Source organism: Aricia agestis, chromosome 12 (genome assembly GCF_905147365.1).
Source record: "Aricia agestis chromosome 12, ilAriAges1.1, whole genome shotgun sequence".
NCBI classification, from domain to species: Eukaryota; Metazoa; Arthropoda; class Insecta; order Lepidoptera; family Lycaenidae; genus Aricia; species Aricia agestis.
This window is the reverse complement of record NC_056417.1, coordinates 2,625,528-2,649,283: the sequence shown is the minus strand read 5'-3', so window position 1 is coordinate 2,649,283 and position 23,756 is coordinate 2,625,528. Positions and strand designations below refer to the sequence as shown.

General features: G+C 39.4%; 1 protein-coding gene across 2 annotated transcripts in view; it reads left to right on the top strand.

Moving 5' to 3' along the window:
- Positions 1–5,495: 5,495 nt before the first annotated feature.
- LOC121732800 (cryptochrome-1) overlaps positions 5,496–23,756 on the top strand; it is a 28,576-nt gene continuing 10,315 nt past the window's right edge. The window contains exons 1-6 of one of the 2 annotated variants that reach the window (XM_042122778.1): positions 5,496–5,720; positions 14,191–14,318; positions 16,783–16,929; positions 18,234–18,421; positions 20,353–20,469; positions 21,016–21,149. In XM_042122778.1, coding sequence (XP_041978712.1) covers positions 14,195–14,318; positions 16,783–16,929; positions 18,234–18,421; positions 20,353–20,469; positions 21,016–21,149 — 710 coding nt within the window. In that variant the 5' untranslated portion in view covers positions 5,496–5,720; positions 14,191–14,194. Of the gene's footprint in view, positions 5,721–11,026; positions 11,270–14,190; positions 14,319–16,782; positions 16,930–18,233; positions 18,422–20,352; positions 20,470–21,015; positions 21,150–23,756 lie in introns of those variants that run through there. The other variant, XM_042122779.1, reaches the window with a different exon arrangement.

Sequence of the window (23,756 nt, the reverse complement as noted above, 5' to 3'; positions counted from 1 at the left end):
TGACAGGCGACAGCAAATTAAGAAGATTCAAGATATGCTTGGACTTTGCTTCTCCGGTTGAGTGTGGTAACAAGCGTTCTTTTCTATTTTTTGTTTTTCAGTGCTTAATTCCGATTATTATTTACTTTTTTACTGTTGAATCTTCTATTTTTGGTTCTGGGTGTCTAAATATTGTATTTGTCCTCGTGTAAGTGTGGTTTTAAGTAGCTTAATAGTTGTTGTTGTTTACTTATAACAAGCGTCATGGACGCCGAACCGCCCGATCCCGGTGGTGGTCGCGATGATCAGGTTTACAACATGCAAAGTATAGATGCTATGGAATGTAGCAGCATTACAGCTGTTAATACAAGGTCGAGAAAACGTACTAATCCAGACAGTGACAATGTAAATAATAAAAAAGTTTCTGACAATACTCATTCCGTTCCTTCTATACAATTGCAATATGCTAGCCCCGAGTTTGAGAACAAGAAAATGTATAGTGTTGATGATGCTGCGCCGTTCTTGGTTCATGTTTCCAAACCTGAAACAGTAAATGGATCGGCATTACGGCCCATGGAATTTGGACAGTTTCTTTTCAAAAATGAAGTCAAAAACATAAAGATGGACGGTATTAAGAAGGTCGGTCGAAATCGCATCTCAGTTGAGTTCACCTTAGCTGCCCACGCCAATGAATTTTTGAATTTACCTGTGCTTGCCAATGCTGGATATATTGTGGTGATTCCATCATATAATGTATCACGCATGGGTATAGTACGTGACATACCAGTTAACTGGTCGATGGAGGAGCTGGTATCTAATATTTCTGTACCACCTGGTTATGGCGAAGTAATAAGGGCCCGGCGACTGAGCCGGAAGACTTTTAATGATCAGAACCAACCTGTATATACCCCCACCAAATCCGTAGTCCTGACTTTCTCTGGTCAAAAACTTCCCCCCCGCACTTATTGTTACTTTACATCCCTTCCAGTTGAATCCTATGTCCTTCCTACTATCCAGTGCAATAAATGTTGTCGTTTTGGCCATATTAAATCTCAATGCCGTTCACAACCTAGGTGCTTTAAATGCGGTCAGGCGCATGAGGGCGTATCCTGTGATGTTTCCAATCTGTCTTGTTTGCTTTGTTCAGGCTCTCATGCAGCTAACAATCCATCCTGTCCAGAACACACACGACAGAAGGAAATCAAGCTTGTCATGTCGCAGGAGAATGTCTCGTACTTTGAAGCCTCAGCTCGTTTTCGTCCAGTGAGACGTTCTTTTGCGGATTCGACTAAGACTGTTCCCACTGTGATCTCCGCAACCAGTTCTAGATCCCCGCCCAAATCTCCCGCTACAACTTCCTACAAAAAAACCGTTTTTATTCCTCGCCGTCCTATTACCCCTGTGCTGTCTGGTTATGATCATCAGGCACTCAGAAATATTGTCGAAGAACCTGCTTCCCAATTACCTAATGGTAGTGCATATCCCTCACCTTTAGAAATCTCCCCAAACGACAACTTTATTGACTCCCTCATCAATACCCTTTCCCAACTAATATTCCGGTTCAGTGATACCGGCCTACCGAACAAAACTCGTGCTAACTTGACTCAGCTTCTTAATACCGTCCTAAACCATGGATCAGTTCCCGATGATCCAGTGGAATTGTCGTAGCGTCAAAAACAAAAAACAAGACTTTATTTTCTTAGCTAATAGATATAGGCCATCAATTATTGCCGTCCAGGAGACATGGTTAAAGCCTGGCTCACGTTTTCGTGTCCCGGGCTACTCATGTTTCCGGGATGACAGAATTGATGGCAAGGCTGGAGTGGCTATTTTGGTCTCTAGCCGGTGTATATATTCTTTGTTACCTCTTCCTGTACATAGTAGTAGTTTTAATATTGTGGCTGTCCGTGTTTTAAATACTGTTTATATATCTGTATATATCCTCAATCCAAATCCTACTATCCTTTCCGAGCTCTCACAGATTTTCTCTTCTATTACCTTCCCCCTGGTTGTATTGGGGGACTTTAATGTTCACCATACATCTTGGGGCTCCTACTTTAGTGACTCCAACTCCTCCCTATTAATGGACATTTTAGATGACAATAATCTGGTTGTGCTTAATGATGGATCTCCCACCCGTAGGGTTTCACCTCTACAGAATCCTAGGGCAGTGGTGGATCTGTCGTTGTGCTCACCGACTATTGCTTCTTTGTGTTCATGGTCTGTCCTCCCCAGTTCTTATGGTAGCGATCATTTCCCTATCCTAGTAACAATTACTTACTCGACGAGACAGACAATTACCCTTAATCCCCCCCGCCAAAAATTTAAGCTCGACAAAGCGAATTGGTCTGAATTCGCAATTATCACTGATTCCGAAACTAGTCGGCTCTCTTTAGACACAAATGATCCCCACATTCAACTTGAAAGTTTAAAAAATGTCCTCCTTAGAGCTGCAGAGAGGTCAATTCCTCAAAAACAAACTGGAGACCGTAGATCGTCTCCTCCATGGTGGGACAGCGAATGTACTTCAGCTTGTAAGCGTCGTAAGGATGCTGAAAAACTTTATGCTAGGTCAATGACCATGGCAAATTTTCTAAATTATAAAAAAATTTCGGCTGAGGTTTCTAAATTATTTTCAGATAAAAAGAAAGACGGCTGGAGACAATTTTGCTTAAGTCTCTCTCCGATATCTAAACCCTCACTCATTTGGAATAACATTAGGAAATTTCGCGGATCCCTTTCGGCAAACAATAACCGTCAGTCCAATGATCCTTCTGAATGGATTGAAGCATTTTCGCGGAGATTGGCTCCTTTGACGGCTCCATCACTTGGCGAACTTTGCGTTAGTACTTCTCAAGGATCATCTTCAAACTGGTTAGACTTACCTTTCTCTCTGGAGGAATTCCGCCTGGTTTTGAGTTCATTGAAGGATTCCGCTCCTGGGGCAGATGGAATTCCTTATTCCTTTTTTGTCAATAGCGGTTCAGTCACTCAACAGCTTTGTCTGAATATCCTTAATGAGATCTACCAGTCGGAGGTTCCCCCGGATGAGTGGCGCTCCCAAATTATTTTGCCGATTCTTAAACCGGGAAAACCAGTTGATGACCCGTCTAGTTATAGACCCATTGCACTTTCGGTCACTCTAGGGAAAATTTTGGAACATCTGATCAAAAATCGACTGGAATGGTTTTTAGAGAGCCGAGGTCTGTTATCCAAAACACAGTTTGGTTTTCGTAAAGGCTATTGCACAACAGACGGCGTAGGAATCTTAGTAACCGATATACGCATAGCCTTTTCGAAAATGGAACATGTGACGGCGGTGTTCCTGGATGTATCATCTGCATACGATAACGTCAGTCTTCCAGTACTCAGGCAAAAAATGCGACAGCTGAGTATCTCAGAGAGGATGACGAATTATATCTGCAATTCCCTTTCCTCCCGTACTATTACCATCACTTGTCCAAATTCCTCCCTCCCTCCCAGAATTGTTTATATAGGTCTTCCCCAGGGTAATGTCCTCAGTCCCGTCCTCTGGGGTATTTATACCTTCGATTTGGATTTATCCGTCATTAGTTTTTGCGAGATACTTCAGTATGCAGATGATATAACCATTTACGTTGCCTCGAAAGATATTGCAGAATGCTCCACCCGCCTGAACACTGCCATTCAATATCTTAATGATTGGATGGACAGACATGGTCTGTCCATTTCTGTTTCTAAAAGTTCGGTTGTAGTGTTTAGTAGGTCTAAAATAATTCCAAATATCAACATCTTCTCCAATCATCAGGAGTTCCCGGTAAGGGAGGCGACAAAATTTTTGGGCGTGTATTTTGATTCTAGACTCTCTGGTGTACACCACATAAATCATGTAGTTGAAAAATGTGAAAAAAATATTAATATTCTACGCTCACTCTCTGGTGTCTGGTGGGGATCACATCCTTTCACGCAGAAGCTGTTGTACAATGCTATTGTCCGCAGCCATTTAGATTACGGCTCTTTCCTTCTTGAACCATGCAATAAACTTCCTCTTAAGGTTCTGGACAAGATTCAATCCAAGTCCTTAAGAATTGTTGTCGGGGCCATGAAGTCCACACCAATTAATGCTCTTCAGGTTGAATGTGGGGATCCCCCACTTATCATCAGAAGGCAATACCTCTCTGACAGATTCCTGTTTAAATTATTTCAAAATTCATCCCATCCACTTCTTGATAAACTCCATACCCTTTCGCAGCTAGTTGGCTCCTCAAGCTACTGGCGGCATAAGGACCTTCCCTGCCTTTTGATTAGCTACCTTACTATTACCCGTCTTCCTTGCCCTATCTTTCAGTGCAGGCTCAATCCCCTTTACTCCACTCCCTATAATGCACTTACCTTCTATCCAAAAGTGCTTCTAAATTTTTCTATAGATAAGGGTTCTACCATGGCTAACACTCAATTTAACCACATTATTCACCAGCACTTTGAGGATTGGCTGCTTATTTTCACGGACGCTTCAAAGCTTTCGGAGAGTGACTGTGTTGGTGTGGCTGTTTGGATACCGAAAGTTAATGTGATTTTAAATTTCAAATTACCTCCAAACTCCTCAGTGTTTACAGGGGAAACCCTGGCAATTTTGGAGGCACTCTCGTTTGTTGAATCCCATCACCTCAACAAATCCATTATACTTTCGGATTCCAAAAGTGCCTTGGAAGCCATAATCACCAATCAGTTTCGCTACAGATGCAAATTTCCATTGGTCTTGAAAATAAGACAGCTTCTCTTCAGGTGTCACACACAAGACTTACAAGTAATTCTAGCTTGGATACCGGGGCACAGCGGAATTACTGGTAATGAGGCTGTAGATTCTTATGCTAAAGACGCTATAAGTACAGGAGTGTCAAGTCAATTTACAGTCTATTGCCAGGATTTAGTTCCGCTGGCCAAAACCCACATGTACAATAGCTGGCACAATATATGGGTCAGAACTAGTGAAAGTAAAGGAAAACACTATTTTAATATTCAAAATTTTATTCCAGTAAAGCCATGGTTTTTTAAATTCAAAAAGGCAAGCAAAACAGTGTGTTCAACAATTTGTCGCATGAGGCTAGGACACTGCTGTACGCCTGTTTTCTTAGCAAAGATTAGGGTCCGAGATAGCTCCTTATGTGAATGCGGCCTAGACGAGGGCACTCTAGACCATATTTTTTTCTCTTGCCCAAGATACCAACCTTCCTTATACGATTTCCTTCCCCCTACTATTCCTCGCCCTATCAATTTTACTTCAGTTCTGTCCTCTGTAAATACTCCCTTAGTTGAAACTTTATGTTCATACATTTATACTAACAGTATTAAATTGTAAGGTGTACAGGACTAACTCTAGATTTTTCAACAGTCACCGTACGCGTCTCATCATACCGTAACCTTGTTTCTTCATAAAGCCATCTCATAAAGTAAAGTCTTTGCCAAAACACTCTGATACTGGCAACTCACAAAGGAGCCATTAATATAAAAGAAGAAGAAGAAGATATGCTTTTGTAATATCTTTTACTTATTTAGGAATTAGAAAAATAAGTGGAAGAATCGTAATTAATACTGTGATCGTAACAGTTATCAATAAAATTCTGTAATACACATTACACAATTTACCTACATAAGTCATAAAAGCAGTGCCATTGAAATAACAATTTACATCACCGACCACAATTTACATACATAGAATACATGTTTGTGGAGCTATATTGAAGAAAACATACGACGCCAAGGTACGAAAAACTCTTATTGTCTAATATTTTATTTCCAGTAATTGGAGCTCATTGAAATTAAAGTTGGAAGTAGTAGATGTTTTCATGTCGAGTTTTTAGAAATTGTTACATGTTATAAGACAGAATGTTATTTCAATTATGTATTATCCAAAGGATAATAATATGCTTTTTATTCTTCTAAAATTTAAAAAGTTACTTGATGACCCTATTTTTGTTTTCTTGCTGTATCACACCACCTTCTCTGGACTTCCACGAATATAAATTGGCTAAACTGATTCAGCTCTTCTCAAGTTTTAGCAAAACTAACAAAATTTAAATTTATTTTTTATTTAAATATTTATAAGTATATTTTATGTATTGATTTAAATTTGTAACTGGTTGTAAGTAAGTAAGCAAGCAAAATTATGTTGAGCCATAGCTGAGAAGGTAAAAAGTGTGATGGTATCCTCTCTTTATGTTACCTTTAACCTATTTGATATACAAAGAAAAAAAAGTCCATGGCGTGAATAGGCTACTTGACCTATATTCAATTTCATTGAACAAATGCATATTTCTAGTAGAACTTGGCTTTGGAAACCGTATTTCACCCTTATCATCAAATAAAAGCTTATTATTGATAAAGAAAGTCAATTTGAAAATATGATTTTATGAAAATAGGATTTGTACTGACGAAAACACTTTTGCGGTACTTCCGATTCGGATGTGACGTCATCAGACTCGTAATTTAATATCTTTTATTTATCGCGCTCGTTATGTGTAAGTTTATTTGTACATAAATAATAAGAATAAGCCTAGAAAGATTTGTAAAATATATTTTCTTGAATAATTCAAATAAAACATCAGATTTATATATTATCTCCATTTATTGTAGACGGGAAATGAAATGGCCAAAACTTTTCTCTAAAAGTTTTCAACATTACAAATTATTTCTAATTTCTTATTTAATTCTTTTATAATTTTTGGGCACTTTTAGACTCGTACATTTAGCACATAAAAAATTTTCAGTAAAGAGAGTCTACAATACAAAACGTATGACGTCACACTATGGCGGACAGTGTTTTCGGCGCCATTTATAGGGCATATTTTTCATTCAACATTTTTATGGATTTCTACTGTGTAAAATATTAAAATATTAGTTTTTCTTGTGAAATGAATGATTAAGAAGCGATTAGCATGAAGAAAAAAATTAGGTCAAGTAGCCTATTGTGATGGACTACAATTACAATTTAACATTGTTTTAAAATTATCCTTGGTGCAAAAACTTCTTCTTATCTTACTTATATATAAAATTCTCATGTCACAATGTTAGTTACCATACTCCTCTGAAACGGTTTTACTGATTTTTACCAAATTTTATATGCATGTTCAGTAGGTCTGAGAAGCGGCTAATGGCTACTTTTTATATTGATGAGTGCATTTAAATAAATAATAGTAAATTATTACAACTCGATACTGATGCAACCATAGACGTTGCCATGGTGCCATACTTATTTAGTCACTTCAATAAAATAATATGTGCGAAATACTTTATATGGCAAAACAATGTTTGCTGGGAGTTGGGACAGCTAGTATTATAATAATAATAATAATAAGGTCAACTTGGCGAAGACCGGCATAATTTAGTTTAAGTTGTCTTTGAGCTGCCCCTATTTCTTTTGTACTCTAGAAAGACGGTGTTCATAGTAGATTACAAAGTAATCTTTTATAAACCTAAAACAGACGTTAGATGTCCCCACGTATTAATTGTGTAGAAAATATAGTTGATATTTCAAAGAAACATCTTGTAGACTGACTTTCCTAGTCTTTGGGGCAAGTCCGTCGTATGTACACTAAAAGGACTAAAAACCAGCTGTAAGTAGGAGGTATTGAAGAAGAACTGAAGAAACTATACTGTTATAATCTTAAAGCCTCATTTAGTTTTTATTGAGTAAAAAAATAATTGGGGCAAGCAATGTGCTTGGGTTCAGGGCTATCAAACATTTATTTGACATAGGTCAATCCGTAATTTAAAATAAAGTAACATTACTAAAAGAACATATTTACTTATGAAGTTATGAGCCCAAAATCATAATTTTCGATGGTGGAGGTCAGGTTTCGAGGGCACTAGTGAACCAGGCCACTTTATTTTGGTTGAAACTTATTAATCATTATTTTTTTTGCAAAAAAATTAACATCTAGTGGATCTGGCATCTCTTCAGGTATAAATCTGAAACGAATAATTATGGCATTGTGAAAAAGTTAATTTTACAATTTTTTTGTTTACGATACAGGGGTTAGACGAAACGGATCCCCTGATAGTAAGTGGACTACCGTCGCCCTTGGACACCTGGAGTCGGGGAGTCAGGGGAGTCACAAGTGCGCTGCCGACTTTAAAAGGAGTACGCTCTTTTTGTGCAGTATAATTTGGGCAATGCTATCTAGTAGGTTTGAAAAGGTTGACAATATCTGATTGGAGGCAAGACCGGCATATGCCTTTCCTTATGCAAGCTAGACGGACTTCCCCACTATTGCACTTTTAGGTTAGAAATATTTTGCAGGTGTTAATAAAGAAATTAAAGCGATAATTAACGAATCGAACACCAGTAATAAGTAAAAGGATCACTAAATAACTTACGAAATCCAAGAAACCCGAAAAGATCATACCTAATTTTGTAGCTGGCTACTGGCTAGTCAGAGCAATAACAAAGTGTTCTTGTTTAGTTTTCAAAATTATCTGATTAGGGTTTATTCTAGCGTTGTAAATTGACCGTCACGTTATATCTGACAGACGGTCAGATTCGTCATTTATGGTCATTTATTTATTTTGGCCGTCATTTATTGTCAGAAACGTCAGAAATGTTTTTTCTTTATAAGTTTTACTCTCTTCAGCTCAATTCTATAAAAAGACTGGTATTATGGTAAAAGACCGGTATTAGAATCTTTACATCTTAACAGACGTCGTTCATCTCCTGCAATACAGAAACATTGAATATAAAGTGGTTTTGGAAACAAGCCAGTGAGTAACATTTTTTCACCTTTTTGAAAATCAAATGAAAGCAAGCCCTTTCAAATGAAAGGGCTTGCTTTCATTTGATATATTATAATGTGTGGATGTGCTACAGCTTGGGTACGGCTTAGATACAAAAATGCCCCATGTTCTTTCAATGCTTTTCTATTGATATTAGTAATAGGGGAGCGTGGGGATGGGAAGGGAAGAGAATAGGGGAGGGTAGGGAAGGGATAGGGGATTGGGCCTCCGGTAAACTCACTCACTCGGCGAAACACAGCGCAAGCGCTGTTTCACGTCGGTTTTCTGTGAGAACGTGGTATTTCTCCGGTCGAGCCGGCCCATTCGTGCCGAAGCATGACTCTCCCACGTATTAACAGGATAATTGTTTATTATTATAACTATAATAATATTATTTTGACTGCAACCTCTGTCGCACAAGATTTGTAAATCGCATGTTAACCATCTATTTTGCCACAAAAATAACTGTCTTAAGTATATATCGTTTTTCTAGCAAAGTGATTTATATTTTTTCTAATATAATTCGAACGAAAGAAAGAAACGAAAGAATTTCTTGTTTTTATTGTTACATAAATAATTACGTCACATAAAAACATTTCGTGCAAGAAAACGAAGCAACCCAACAAAAGTTTACCACCCCTGACTTGAGCCCTTTCCTTTTCTGACGCGTAAACCGCCTTGCGAGGGAGCGAGACGGACAATTAATCAAGGCGCTTAATATCTAGAGATTTGCAAGCACTGGACTATCACTATAGCAGTTTTCAGTTTGAAAACGGTAGGACGTCTACACTTTTCTCTTCAAACGTAAAGGTATGTGGAAACTATTGTATTTGGTGGTTTGAGTTTGAGTTGAGTTTGAGGTTTTTATGCTACAGTCTAGACTGTAGTCCATACTAATACCACACTAACCTATTATTTTAAGTGCGAAAGTGTGTCTGTCTGTCTGTTTGTCTCTCGGTTTGTTGTATATCTAGTCGTAAATAAAGGATATTTTTCGAGATGCGTCTCGAGAGGGTTATCTATTTTTGTTGCCTTTTCGTTCCCGACTTACCTCCTAAAGTTTAGGAAGTAAGTCGTGGGGTGCCGTTGGATAGGTTTTTTTTTTCAAATATTACGAGTATTCAAAGATCATTTTCCGATTTAGGGATCCATTTGTGAAATATGAAGTTTTAAAGTGGAAAAAATCGTTACTGGCTAATGGCTAAACGGTTGCTTCTGGAAATGTGAAAAAAATCACGGGAGTAGGAAATATGCTGAATTTAAAAGGAAAATTATCACGAATAAGAGGACTACAAAAGTAATTGAGTAATTAATAGTCGATCAACTAAAAAAAATGTATTCGGCGAAGTATAAAGGAACTTTTCGTTCAAATTCCTTTGAACGGAACTGAGATGATGTTGTTAGTAGTGTAAAACACGCTATAAATGTACATGCATTAACCATACAAAAATTATCAAAACCTAGCGGTACTACGGAACCCTATATCGCGCGTGGCCCGACACGAACTTGGCCGGTTTTTTCTCTGTGTCGCGGCCTGCGAGCCACAACCAAATTTCTTTAGGTTTAAAAAAAAATGTTTTTGAAAATTTGCCGTTTAGAAGTGGAAAATTTTTCAGGACTGCACTATTTTGCCGATGGCTATGGGCGTAATGGTTTAACTCAGGGGTTCCCAAACTTATTTTGTCTACAAACTCTGTCTGTACTTTGAGCACATGTTATGTTTTAGCGCCCCCTTTGTTTTAATTTATAAATTATAATGCATCCAGATGAAATAAATCACCCCCCCAAGCCTCTACACAACGCCCCTATTTTTTTCTGGGTCCCACACCACCCCGCTTAAGACCTTCAGCGCCCACTTTGAGAAAGGCTGGGCCTTTAACTTCACGCGGGCCACTGATAAAATCACGGCGCGGGCGAGTCGAATGCGGCACGCGGCCCGCAGGTTGAGTATAGCTGGGCCTTTAGGGAAAGAACAACTGAAATTCTTACTAGATTTTTAAAATGCTCTCGAAAAGTAGTCCACAAACTACAGGTAACAGTATGCACATAATCTGTAGGTCCCTTGCTTTAGCTGCACCCATTTCATTGATTTGCAAAACGGTGGTTGCGTAAGTGGAACAGTAAAAGCATTTCCAATCCTATTGCCTTGGGATAAAGTTAGCTTTACCTTGTCAAAAACAGGCGTCTCGGTGTCAGGAACATTATCGTGTTGGTGACAAGTTGACAACTGACATCTCTTGCAAATTGTTCAGATGTATAAATAAATGTATCAACTGTTCATACAATATGTGACTTCAGGACTAGCTAGGGTGTAAATTAGTTTGTCTTGGCCAGAGATGATGCGTTTGACGACGAATCAGAGAGTTTAACATGTTTCAATGATAATTCCCATACAGATTAAATTGGGCATAAATGCATAATGTTTTTGGGGCTTATTTTCTAAACAATAAGGAATTGAGGAGTAAGGACCTACTTCACATTAAGCTTTGATGAATAGGATGCGCAATCTTCGTCGACTTTGAGCAATCATAGACAAATACGAGTAAGTAATTATCTCTTTAGGTTCGCAATCGCTTGTAAGTTGTATCTTCGTCATAATCCAACGTGGACAGGATGTATTAAGATTTAAGCATAATGCATTAACATGTCGTATCACACATTATTAATTGACAAGCCAAATAAGGACCCCTGAATTTTAAGGAGCTAACTTTTCCACTATTTCGCAATATGTGCAAAGACAGGGAAATTACAACATGTAAACAATAAATATGAACCCGAGCGGTAGCTCTGTTTAAAAATTGGAGAACCTTCGTATTACGGAGAACGTGATTCGGTTCAGTGGCGGCGTAAAGCGTGGGCGACGTGGGCGACCGCCCACGCCCTCGTGGTTCGCGAGGACCACAAGGATTTTTTTTAAAGAATTTACGAGTATTGTTACTCATTTTTTGTAAATTTAAATTTTTATAAATAAAAGTTTGAGTAGGTATCCAAAATACTTTCTCTCTACAAAGTCCGTCCTCTTACGTAATCCATCAGGGGGCCTCGCAAAATATATCTTGCCCACATCATATTTCTGTCTTGCCCCGCCACTGATTCGGTGTTGTCAATCGTTAACAAGCCTATGATACAGGTATATTTCAACGGGTTTCGGTACAACAGGTATAATTCAAAGCCATGTTTCGGCACGGATCTGGCTTGACCGAATACCAGTATCAGGAAAAGCCAAAATTGTGTCCGGCCCTGCTTCCTCCTCGAATTTATTATTATTTATTTATCAAATTAGACATACAATTATTAAACTAAATTTAAACAGCATTAAAAACCAATGAGGTTTGTGCAATGCTGCGATACAGTCCTATTCACAGGTGTGGTTATAAATTAAACAAACTACAAAATATTATATTAGCAGTTGGTACTATAAAGTTATTTTATACGTTAGTAATTAGGAACAAGATAGATAAATATTTGGTACTTTTATGTTTGTTTGAAGAAAATAATTTTTTAGTTTAGATTTGATGTTATTCTCAGTTAAGTTATTTGTTACATCTTTAGGTAACTCATTGATAAGGCGCGGAACGATATAGCTGGTAGTTCGCTCGCCGCCGTACCTATTGCAGGCTCGAGTCGTCAGGAGCCGGTTATGTGTGACTGCTCGAGTTCTTACAGGGTGTTCAGTTAATACTTTTAAACCTTAAAAAAAATATTGTTATTTTAACACAGTATACTTAAATTTCGTAAAAATCGGTAAAATTTTACAATGCTTAAATAATCCAACATCGTTATTGTCATATTTCTGTTTTATGTTTGGAGAAACTATACATTTTAGAATCTGAAGAGATCTTTACTTTTGCAGAGACTTTAAAAAGCTTTTCGTTTCTTATACCTAAATAATATACAGTACCTATCCGTAAATATACAATTAAGTTATTCGCAGCTTTCTTTTTTAAATTTTCATAATTTAACTTGTCAGGATTCTCGTTGTGAAACTTTTTCTAATTAATACCAAGGTTAGCCAAGGTACAATGGTAAAGTTAAAACTAATTAAGAGTTCAGTAACGGCGCTTGTTTACTGATTGCGTGAAAGTCTGTAGGCGTAGGCGTGAAGTTATAAGGTCTCATATAAACTGTTTTACCTATAACAATTGCTAACGCTTTTATAGGTTTCTGTTTGCTAAGGGAAAAATTAAAATGATTTACTTCTATTCACGAATCACGACTGATCACTGAACGCCTGTCGCCTGCCTACTAGGAGATAAAGTCCAGTGACGGATCAATCTCTTACATTGTTATTATACTGTTTATACAAGACAAAACTGTAACAGACGTGGGAAAGCCATGCTTCGGCACGAATGGGCCGGCTTGACCGGAGAAATACCACGTTCTCACAAAAAACCGGCGTGACACAGCGCTTGCGCTGTGTTTCGCCGAGTGAGTGAGTTTACCGGAGGCCCAATCCCCTTCCCTATTCCTTTCCCTACCCTCCCTTATTCCCTTCCCATCCCTACCCTCCACTATTACCCTAAACCCTCTAAAAAGGCCGGCAACGCACCTGCAGCTCTTCTGATGCTGCGAGTGTCCATGGGCGACGGAAGTTGCTTTCTATCAGGTGACCCATTTGCTCGTTTAACTTAGTGATATTACTTTATAGTATGAGTCCCCTGTATTGAGTTCAGTGTGAAAGTAGCAGCGCTGAAAGATTAACTTTTTTCGGCGCAGGCGTCATGAATTTTGCCATACAAAAATATGGGAAAATGCATGACGTTCGCGCTGGGACGCTTGCCCTGGATACATATTATATCACAAAAATAATTTGCTCTTCAGAGCTGCTACTTTCACAGCATACTCTATATTCTAAGGGACACACACTGCATACACGAAGACGCTAGCTGCTCATTGCCCATTTTTTAACAAAACGCTTTCTGTCCCCATGGGTAACTGAAACAAAAAAAAAATCCCTCTAACTTATGCGTGTGGATCAATGAATAGGTCTTCAAAAATCACATTGAAGTTTCTAACATAATTTTTTATAACCTGAATAGTTTGGAAGAGAGGCTCTTCCAAAGTGGTATAATGTGTCGTCGTCGTCCCCCCCCCCCCCCTAACTTCTAAAGTAAATATGATAAGTCATAAAAAATATATTATGATGTACATTACTAAAACTACCAACGAAAATTAGTTTGAATGAGATCTAAAAAGTATTTTTTTTTATACGTCCTAAATGGTAAACCTTAATTTAACTTTCATTAAATTTGACGACCTCTGTGGCTCAGACCTTGGGTTTTTCGTAACGTTGTCGAACACCAAAATATGTGAATGTATAATGTGAACCTTTTTGTGGGATGATACACAAATGCTTAACAGCGTCCAAATCTGTGGTCCAAATGAACGAGAGCCATCAAAATTCTGGAGTCGCATCTTTTTCTATGTGTATCTCTCGCTAACAATATATCCATCTCTTTCCAGCATCATGGGCAGCATCCTCTGGTTCCGCAACGGTCTTCGGCTGCACGACAACCCGTCGCTGCTGCGTGCGGTAGAAGACAAGAGTGGCCCGCTCTTTCCGATCTTCGTGTTTGACGGCGAGACTGATGGTGAGTGGCAGTATCGGCGTTAGGGGGGGGGGGGGGGGGGGGGATAAATAATAATAATAATAATATTCTTTATTTGCATAAATATGGTACGATAAGGTGTTAACTATTCTAACAGTGCTTCACATATTTTGTCAATTTTCTCGACGTGCAAATGTTAATTTTGGATACATTCTTAAATATAATTTGTCATAATAATTATTAATAAATGCATGCCTAATAATTTCCATCTTACTTAATAATATGTCAAAATTATAAAAATAAAGAACAAACGACATGACAAAGGAAAAGAAGAAGAAAAAAGAAAAATAATGTCAGCGGATGTGGATGCGTAAATAGTGTTCATAAAATCATAATAAACAACATTCAAATATATACTAGTAATCTGTGACAACATTTGAACATATTTTTGTACATGAAAACGATAATTAATATAAAATCATTGAGCTATTCCATCCCATACAATGATTCGTTTATGGCTTGACTTAAGGTGCGCGTGATAGTTAAGGTACTACGTATTTTTTAATAAGTTTATTTTTATGGTCCTTGGTATTTCTCATCATTTACTATAGTCTATAATATTTTTAGCACCCAAACCATAGGAGAGCCATGTCGAGCTCATCAAAAAACCTTTTGAGTGACTTTGCATGTGGTGCAGACAATACAGGCAACCCTTAGAATTATCTGTAATCTTTAATTGTTTGAAGTACTAGGTACTTGATTTGAATGTTAAACTTTTTTTTTTAATGAAATAAGGGGGCAAACGAGCAAACGGGTCACCTGATGGAAAGCAACATCCGTCACCCATTATTTATTTCGTCATTATATGTCAATATGTCCAAACAATTAATTACAATAGAAATGTCATCAGCAAATAGTCTAACATAAATAAGAAGTAATTCTGGGCAGGTCGTTAATATAAATTATGAACAGTAGGGGTCCTAGGATGCTCCCTTGAGGAACACCTTTTGTACTGCATCTCCTTTCGGAGTTAACATTGACTGTTTCATGTTTATTGTTAACTGTGTTTATTTTGACATACTGTGTACGATTTGACAAGTAGCTTCTCAGCCAATCCTTTGCTAGGCCTCGTATGCCGTAGAAGTCACATTTACTTACTACTTAGTAGTAGTAGTAAAAGGGGTACTGAACGCAAACAAAGGGGGCGCTTCACGCAAACAAAAGGGGCGCCGCCTTTTTTTTGTAACGCCCGTACCTCCGTTGCGCCAAAATTCTCTACATTTTTCCGGGATAAAAAGTATCCAATGTCCTTTCCCGGGACCCAAAGTATCCTCATACCAAACAACAAAATCGTCTCAGCGTTTTTGGCGTGAAGAGGTAACATACAGACATTACAGACACTTTCGCATTTATATTATTACTAGATGACACCCGCAACTCCGTTGCGCTAAAATTCGTTTATCGCGCGGGAACCGTACATTTTTCCTGGATAAAAACTATCCTATGTCCTTTCTCGGGACTCAAAGTAGTAGTTCGAGCGTGAAGAGGTAACAAACGGACAGACAGACACACTTTCGCATTTATAATATTAGTATGGATAATTGGACATAATATTATAACTAGATCGATTAAAAAGCTTTTGATAACGTGCTGCCGTCTTGTCACTAATCTTCAGCTTTTTAATGTACGCGCGCGACTCTTTTGTCGTCTTACAGAGACAAAATCGAACATTCCGCCTTCCCCTTCCATTTTTGATGAGCGATCTTAAACTTGTGCGTGGTCTATAATAAAGACTGTGTTTGTTATAGTCTACTTCTACTATTTTATGCAACATTAAAGCAGCGTTCCTTGTTCTTGTTAATCTTTATTAGTAAGGCCGGACGCAGACTAGCGGCCAAGCCGCGGCGGCCATCGAGATATATAGTAGATACCTTAGTATGAAACCGCCATAGACGACGCGCACCTGGCCGCACGGCGACCAGCGGCCACCCCATACTTTCGATGGCCGCCGCGGCCTGGCCGCAAGTGCGCGCCCGGGCTAAATTGGTTTTTACAGATGGTAGGTTTATACGGCATTGTCCTGCCCGCCTAGCATACGCCAACGAGATATCTCACTCTACATTTTTTCTCGATGTTTGATGGTTTGTCTCTTCATCTCTATTGACCCTAGCATGACAATCATTTTTTCTCGCGTAGATCTATCATCGAAATAACAACATCTCGACGAAACTCTATAAAAATGGAGATTCGTCGAGATAATGTCGAGATTTTGACATTATGAGACGAGTAGTATTTTAAATTATCTCGAGAGTGAGATATCTCGTTGGCGTATAGCACGTTTTTTGCAGTATACGTCTGAACATTCATACGCCGATTGTACTGCAACAAATCGTACGTGCAGGAAACGTGAAGGATTGTGCACCAAGGCTTATTGATTCAATTCAATAATTGACCTAATTACAACTAGGGTCACCTCCGTATTCATTTAATACATTACCAATACCAGGTTCCACGGTAGCTGGTTACAACCGCATGCGGTACATGCTGGAGGCTCTGGACGACTTGGACGGCCAGTTCCGCAAGCACGGCGGACGACTGTTCATGCTGAGAGGCAAACCGGAAGTCATATTCAAGAGGCTGTGGGAGCATTTTGGTGAGTTTTGGCACTTCTTGTATATGCTATTAGTTATAGTCCCTTAGTAAAAAGTTTCACACTGTGTATACAGAGGTGATAATGCGTCTAATGTTTTGTCCTGTCTGAGATTATTAATATGGCTTGACGTACAAAGACAAACACACACGCAAGCACACACTCACTTAAAGCGCATGTACGCACGCATGCAACTATAACCTCTAACAAAAGTTGCTGCAGCTATAAATAATGTGACATGTTCATAGACACAATATGCGCACGTACACACTTACACAGTCAGTACGAAGATGTATAATATTATGAAGGTGCTCACAATAAACGATTTGTATCGACCTATAATAATGTACTGAAACCCCGATTTGTTCAAACTATCGGCCGACTAAAGGTCTGTATTCTGTAGTCTGCGGGGGCTCTTAAGAGGATTCCACACCGCCATTTTTTCCATACAAACGTTGTCCCCTGTTTCCTCCCTGGATAATGCTAGTAGAGTTATAATTTTTTTCCTGAATATCTACGGCCACTAATACAATGTCCCTATGTTTTCTTTTTTTTCATAATTTAATTATTAAATAAGATATGAACGTTCAAAAACCCAAAAAAATGGCCAGATTTTCCACTGTGTTCAAACGTCCAGAAAACAGATTTGGATAGATTATACAAAAAAAGCAAAACATAGGAACACAGCTCAAGCCTTTTTTTAATATTTAATGAAAAAAGTACTTAAATCGGTTAAGTTTTGGAGAAGGAATCAGGGGACAACGAAACGTTGATTTTCTGGATTTTCTGCAGTTGTCTCTATCGCGTTCTGCGGTATAGGCTTGAGGTAAGGGAGACAGCTATAGATATTACACGTACTTTTTTTTCATTTCTCTAGCTGCTGTGGTATCCTCTTAAGAGCCTGTCCACAGGGGCGTTGCGTCGACGCAGCGCTGCCGTTTGACGCATAGCCGGCCACACGAGCGCCGCGTCATCGCAGCGTTATTACGAAGCAGTCTTAACGTTAACACCCCTTCCCGCTTCGTCTCGGGGGCTGCTGTCCGTCATGTGTGCGTTGCGCGCTACTGTTACGACGCAGCGCGATGTGTGAACACGTTGGTTATTTGTATGTAAAACAACGCAACGGCAGCGCTGCGTCGACGCAAAGCTGACGCAACGCGCCGTGTGGACAGGCTCTTAAGGTGAATAATGCGCTGCGCTGTCAGGCCTATACCTGTCTTGTATTTTTGCGCGTCTCAACGTCATTGTAACGACGTCGCACTGGAAAATTGCAATGCTTTATCTTAGCACGAGTTATCTTATTGCAGGCATCCGCCGCTTATGCTTCGAGCAGGACTGCGAGCCGACGTCGAAGGCACGTGACGAGCGCGTGCGCGGCGCGTGCCGCGTGCTCGGCGTGCACGTGTACGAGCACGTCGCGCACACGCTGTGGGACCCCGCCAATGTGGTCGTCGCTAACGGGGGCATACCGCCGCTGACGTATGAGATGTTCCTGGTGAGTATGTGACGATGATGATGTATAAAGGTAAGCGTCCACTTATCGGTATAGGACGCATCGGACGCACGCAACGGAGTATGCCTCATACTAAGTAAAACCCGTTGCGTGCGGTGCGGTTTACTGGACGCTATTGTATGAGTTCGTATACGTCCAATGCGTGCGATGCCGATAACTGGACGCTTACTTTTTGGCTGCGTTTCCACCAATGCTGAGCCTCCAGCGCTGCGAGGAATGTGTTTTGAGAACCAATAGAATCGCTTTATTTGCCTGATCAGCTCAGTGAAATGTATCCATTGGATCTTAAAAAACACATTTCGCTGTTGGCAACGCAGCATAGCTCAGCAGTCAGCTTCGGCGGAAACCCAGCCTAAAAGTTCTACCTGATTGTAGTTTTGCCATAAGCGATAGTTTTTATGACCAAAGACAAGGCTCTGCCGCTTACTTTACTGCATATTTATTCGACATGTGAATGCTTAGAGCTTTTTTTTTATTCCTGATTCCTGAAGGCGTCCTGACGTAATTGCGACTCTTGAGGATCTATTGTGACTCCATTAGAGTACCGTCCCCAACCCAATGGTGCTCATAAATTGAACTATATGGTTGGGATAATTGGTGTCACGAGCTTCCTATTTGGATGAGTATTCGTGGCGACCAAGGTGCCTGTTCCTGCTCTGTAGTAGAGCAGGACAGTCGAGGAGAAGGTAAATAGGTGTTTCGTCCTCCTCTTCGCAGAATCTGCAAATCGTTATGCTACTAACACCCATTCTGTTAAGGTGTTTTTTTTTTACATAAAAGAGCTAATATGTAAATCGGTAGTGTCAATCAAATATAATCTACTCTATGCTGCAGTGGCGCAACTATAGGTTGGTAGGGCTGGCAAAATGCCTCTAGCCCCCGACCCAAAAGGGCCCAAGAGACCGTCAGCATAGCTAGCACAAGCACGTAGACAAACGAAAGAAACTAAATTTTGACAGTTTTACCGGAAAAACACTGGAGAAAAAGTTTCTCTTGTATCTCGATATCTTCCGCTTTTGAAAATCTATAAGTCAAGCATGACGAACCGCTTATGACATTTAGTTTCTTGATTCTTTTTTTATTTTTATTATGGCACTCAGGCGCGGTCGCAGCCTGAAATTTTGGGGGGTTTTTTTATCTGCGCCCTCGGACGTTTCTGGGTTCACAGCAGCTGTCTAAGGTCGGACGAAGTGGTGGCTAGGGGATAGCTAGATATTTCCTTTTATTATTTAGCAAGATTTTGAGATTTTTCAATTTTACCTTAGATTTTGGGGGTGGTCATGTCCCCTGTGACCCCCCCCCCTTCGGACCGCGCCTGATGGCACTTGGCTATAAAACCATGGCTAGTGTCGAGTAAATGGCAGCAAATTAAAAAAAATCGATGTATAGCAACCCTGTCTATAGCCGGAATTATAGTTTTGATCTACAAACTACGAATAATAAAGTTACTTAGTTTTTATTTTTCGTATTTCGTAGATCAAAACTATAATTCCGGCTATAGACAGGGTTACTGCACGTCGATTTTTTGAATTTGCCGCCATTTACTCGACACTGGCCATGGTTTTATAGCCGAGGTGCTATAATTAAAAAAAAAAGAACCAAGACACTAAATGTCAAAAAAAAAATTGCCGTTGCTTTGATGGTTGCTATGGAAAGAGTTTCTTGTCTTTGTCCACTGAAACTCAAGTCGATGGGTGGTGCCATGCTCGGGAATAAGATATGTAGACATGGGAAAGAAACTGCCATTACTTTCTTCCGAAGAATCGACTGGGAAACCCCGTGCTAGCTACGCTGGTCAGAAATTTTTTATACATTGTTTTATTATTAACGTGACGATTTTTACTGATAGGGCCCCATATATTTGCCACGGGCCCCGGATGTTGTAGTTACGCCAATGACTCTATCGCCCACAGCATACGGTCGGCATCATCGGAGACCCACCGCGGCCGGTGGCGGACGCGGACCTCACGGACGTGAAGTTCGTGGAGCTGCCGGCCAGCTTCTACGAGGAGTTCCAGGTGTTTGAGAAGGTAAGACGCAAAATTGAACTTTATTTTACAAGCAAGAAGGTAGGTACTAATTAATTAATTGTTTTTAATTTATTAACTTGATGGTAATCTTCGGGGTGGTTCACAAATCAGAATTCACATTCGACTTGGATTCAGAAACTTACCACGCGGTCATTAGTTATTGTAGGCGGCAAACTGGATTGGTTATCGCGTATTGGGCTTCAGTCTCGAAGTCAACGGGTAGCGGGGCGGGAGCGTCGGCGACGCGAGAGCGGCGCGTTTCAATGTATAGATTTTTATTTGGACTAGTTCTCGGAAACAGTGACGCGCGGCGTCCTAGACGGCTTATCCATATAAATCTATACATTGGAAAGCGCCACCGCCGCTCCCATCCCGTTGCCCGCGGATTTCTAGACTGAAGCCCAATACGCGATAGCCAATCCAGCTCGCAGAGACTAATGCTCTAAAGTTTTCGAATCTTAGTGAAATCACACATTGAGTATTAAGAATTAAGTAATTACGCTGTATTTCATTAAAAGTAATCTTTCTTTACTATAAAATATTCAGGCGCCGAAGCCCGATGCCCTAGGCGTGTACCTGGAGGGCGAGGACATCCGCATGATACGCTGGGTGGGCGGAGAGACGGCCGCCATGCGCCAGATGCAGCACCGCCTCGCCACGGAGTACGAGACCTTCTGCAGGTGAATATCTATTATCTGTCTCATACAGCACATGATAATGATGAAGCCCTTAAAGATTGTGAAATGTATAAAATAAACAATGTGTAAAAATATTACAACTTACAAATATTGTAAATGTTAAATAGTTAATGTAAAAGTTGTGATGTAAATGGAAAAGTAAAGTATAATGAAGAAAAATTATTGTATAAATTAAAAAACCGCGAATGAAGAAAATGTCGAATGTAAATACTTAATGTAAAAGTTGGATAAAAAAGCAATGTATAAAACAGTGTATGAATATAATGTAAAATTTTAGTATATAAAAATAGTAATATAATTAATGTAAAAAGCCATGTATAACTTATTAAAAATACGAACATGTAACAAATAAAAAGCGGTAGGAACAGGAAAATAAGGAGAAGTGTTATGTAGCGCCGTTTATATGGAAACCTTTGTCGCCGACTTCAATGACACTATATTGTCAGCATAGTGTCAACGGTACACGGTCTAGTGATGTCCGGTCTATCTACGGTGTCGATTAATTATTATTACGACGATATGGATGTATTTTGGTAGGTATTATTTAAATATTATTATTTAAATACCTTAATTTAAATATTATAATTATTTAAATATTATTATTTAAATACCTACCAAAATACATCCATATCGTCGTAATAATAATTAATCGACACCGTAGATAGACCGGACATCACTAGACCGTGTACCGTTGACAGTTTTCTCCTCCGAAAAGACGGCCGTCCTATGGCCTATAGTCCTGTTAGACGAGGCTTTTTTAAAAAAAATATTCGTACAAAAACATATTTGCCTAATTTTGCTCTATTATGATAAGGAACCTTTCGTGCGCGAGACCAACTCGCACTTGACCGATTTTTTTCATACATTTCTCTTTGAATTTTGCGAAACAAATCATTCTTCAAAGATGCACTAATTATTGTGAGTTATTATATGAGTAAGCATTAAAGCACCACTTCTTTCGACTATAAAATAAAACTTCCGCATATTTATAATAAATTTAGACCTTCCGCGCAGCTTCACCCCCGTAAATTAGGAATTTCAAAGACAAATTAGCCCACAAAAATAGCCTATGATCCTTCATGTGGTCTACTTTTTATTTATGCCAAACAACATAAAAATTGCTGGATGGTGCGTGAGATAAGCCCTTTCAAATAATTTTCCCCGTTTTTTTCCCCATTTTCCTCTGTTTCTTGGCTATGAGCTATCTAACTTTGAAACGATACTTCAAAATTTCAAATCGGACTAGTAGTTCCTGAGATTAGCGCGTTCAAACAAACAAACTCTTCAGCTTTATAATATTAGTGTAGTAATAACGCAGCCGCATAAAAAATGTCGATAAAAATATCGATACCAAAATCTGCATCACACCACATCACTAGTGCCTTAGTTTGATAGTTCACGGAACATTTTTCGTGAAGAATAATTGATTTTTAAATTAAAAAGTCGTATAAATTACAGTTGGCTGTGATAGGTGATCCCGCTATTTTTGAAATTCACAGTATCGCTGCAATTTTTAGGTAATTATAGCACAAGTCAGCATTTTGTTCACAATTTACGGCGTAGTGAAAACGTGTAAGCCGTGGAGTGATTGACATACGACTGACAATTTTTGCCCATATGGGCAGGATTTGGCGACATGTGAGACGCTCTATAACAAGGCTGGCCAATCCCAGGCCCGCGGGCCACGTAGTGGCCCGCCAAGGCATTTGAATTTGCCCGCCAGCACTTTGGTCAGTCGGCCAGCTAACCGGCGCGCGATGGAACTGCTTCCACTTAATAGGTCGGTTCAAACGAAAATAGTTATTCCCGCCCGAGTCACAGAATATTATTATTTTAATATAATATTCTGTGACTCGTACCCGAGTGCAACCGATCCGCGTCGTTTGGATATTGTCGATTCTTCGCCGGCCGCACCCCGCACGCTCATGGGTCCCATATGTGTGCGGGGTGCGAATGAGATCGGCGCGGGGCGGGCCGGAACAATAGCAGAATAGAAGCAGACGGCTTGTTTAACGAACGTGCTTTGAATCATTACAGTACTAATTAATTTGGTGACAATTTGTTTTGAAAATTTGAAAGAATACTATCAAAACTTTGCAACTTTTCTGCAGGTAAGTGATTGTAAATGCTGTGATTTTGGTTTAGATACCTACCAATCTAAAGTTTTTGTACCTACCAGCTTTTGGTTTGTTGTGTGTTAAAAATGTAGGATTTTTACTACGAATCTTAAGTAGGTAGGTAGTCAAGTTTTATTGATATTTTCTTGCGGCGCCTGTCCAAATGGAATCATTTTATTTGACTTACTTACCTTCGTTTCATTAAAAAATCGTTAGTATGTAGTTTAAAAGTAAATTTATTGTTTTAGTATGGCTCTCAGCAAACCTAGCACGAGTTCATCAGGATTAAAGGATAACTCTCGGACGTTTCACGAAGAATGGGAAACAAAATACCTTTTCACCGAAAGCAAAGCCCGCAAACCTGTGTGTCTCATTTGCTCGGCAACAGTAGCTGTTGCAAAAAAATATAATTTAGAGCGGCATTTCAAGCAAAACCATACGAAATTCAACAAAGAGTATCCAGTGGGGTCAG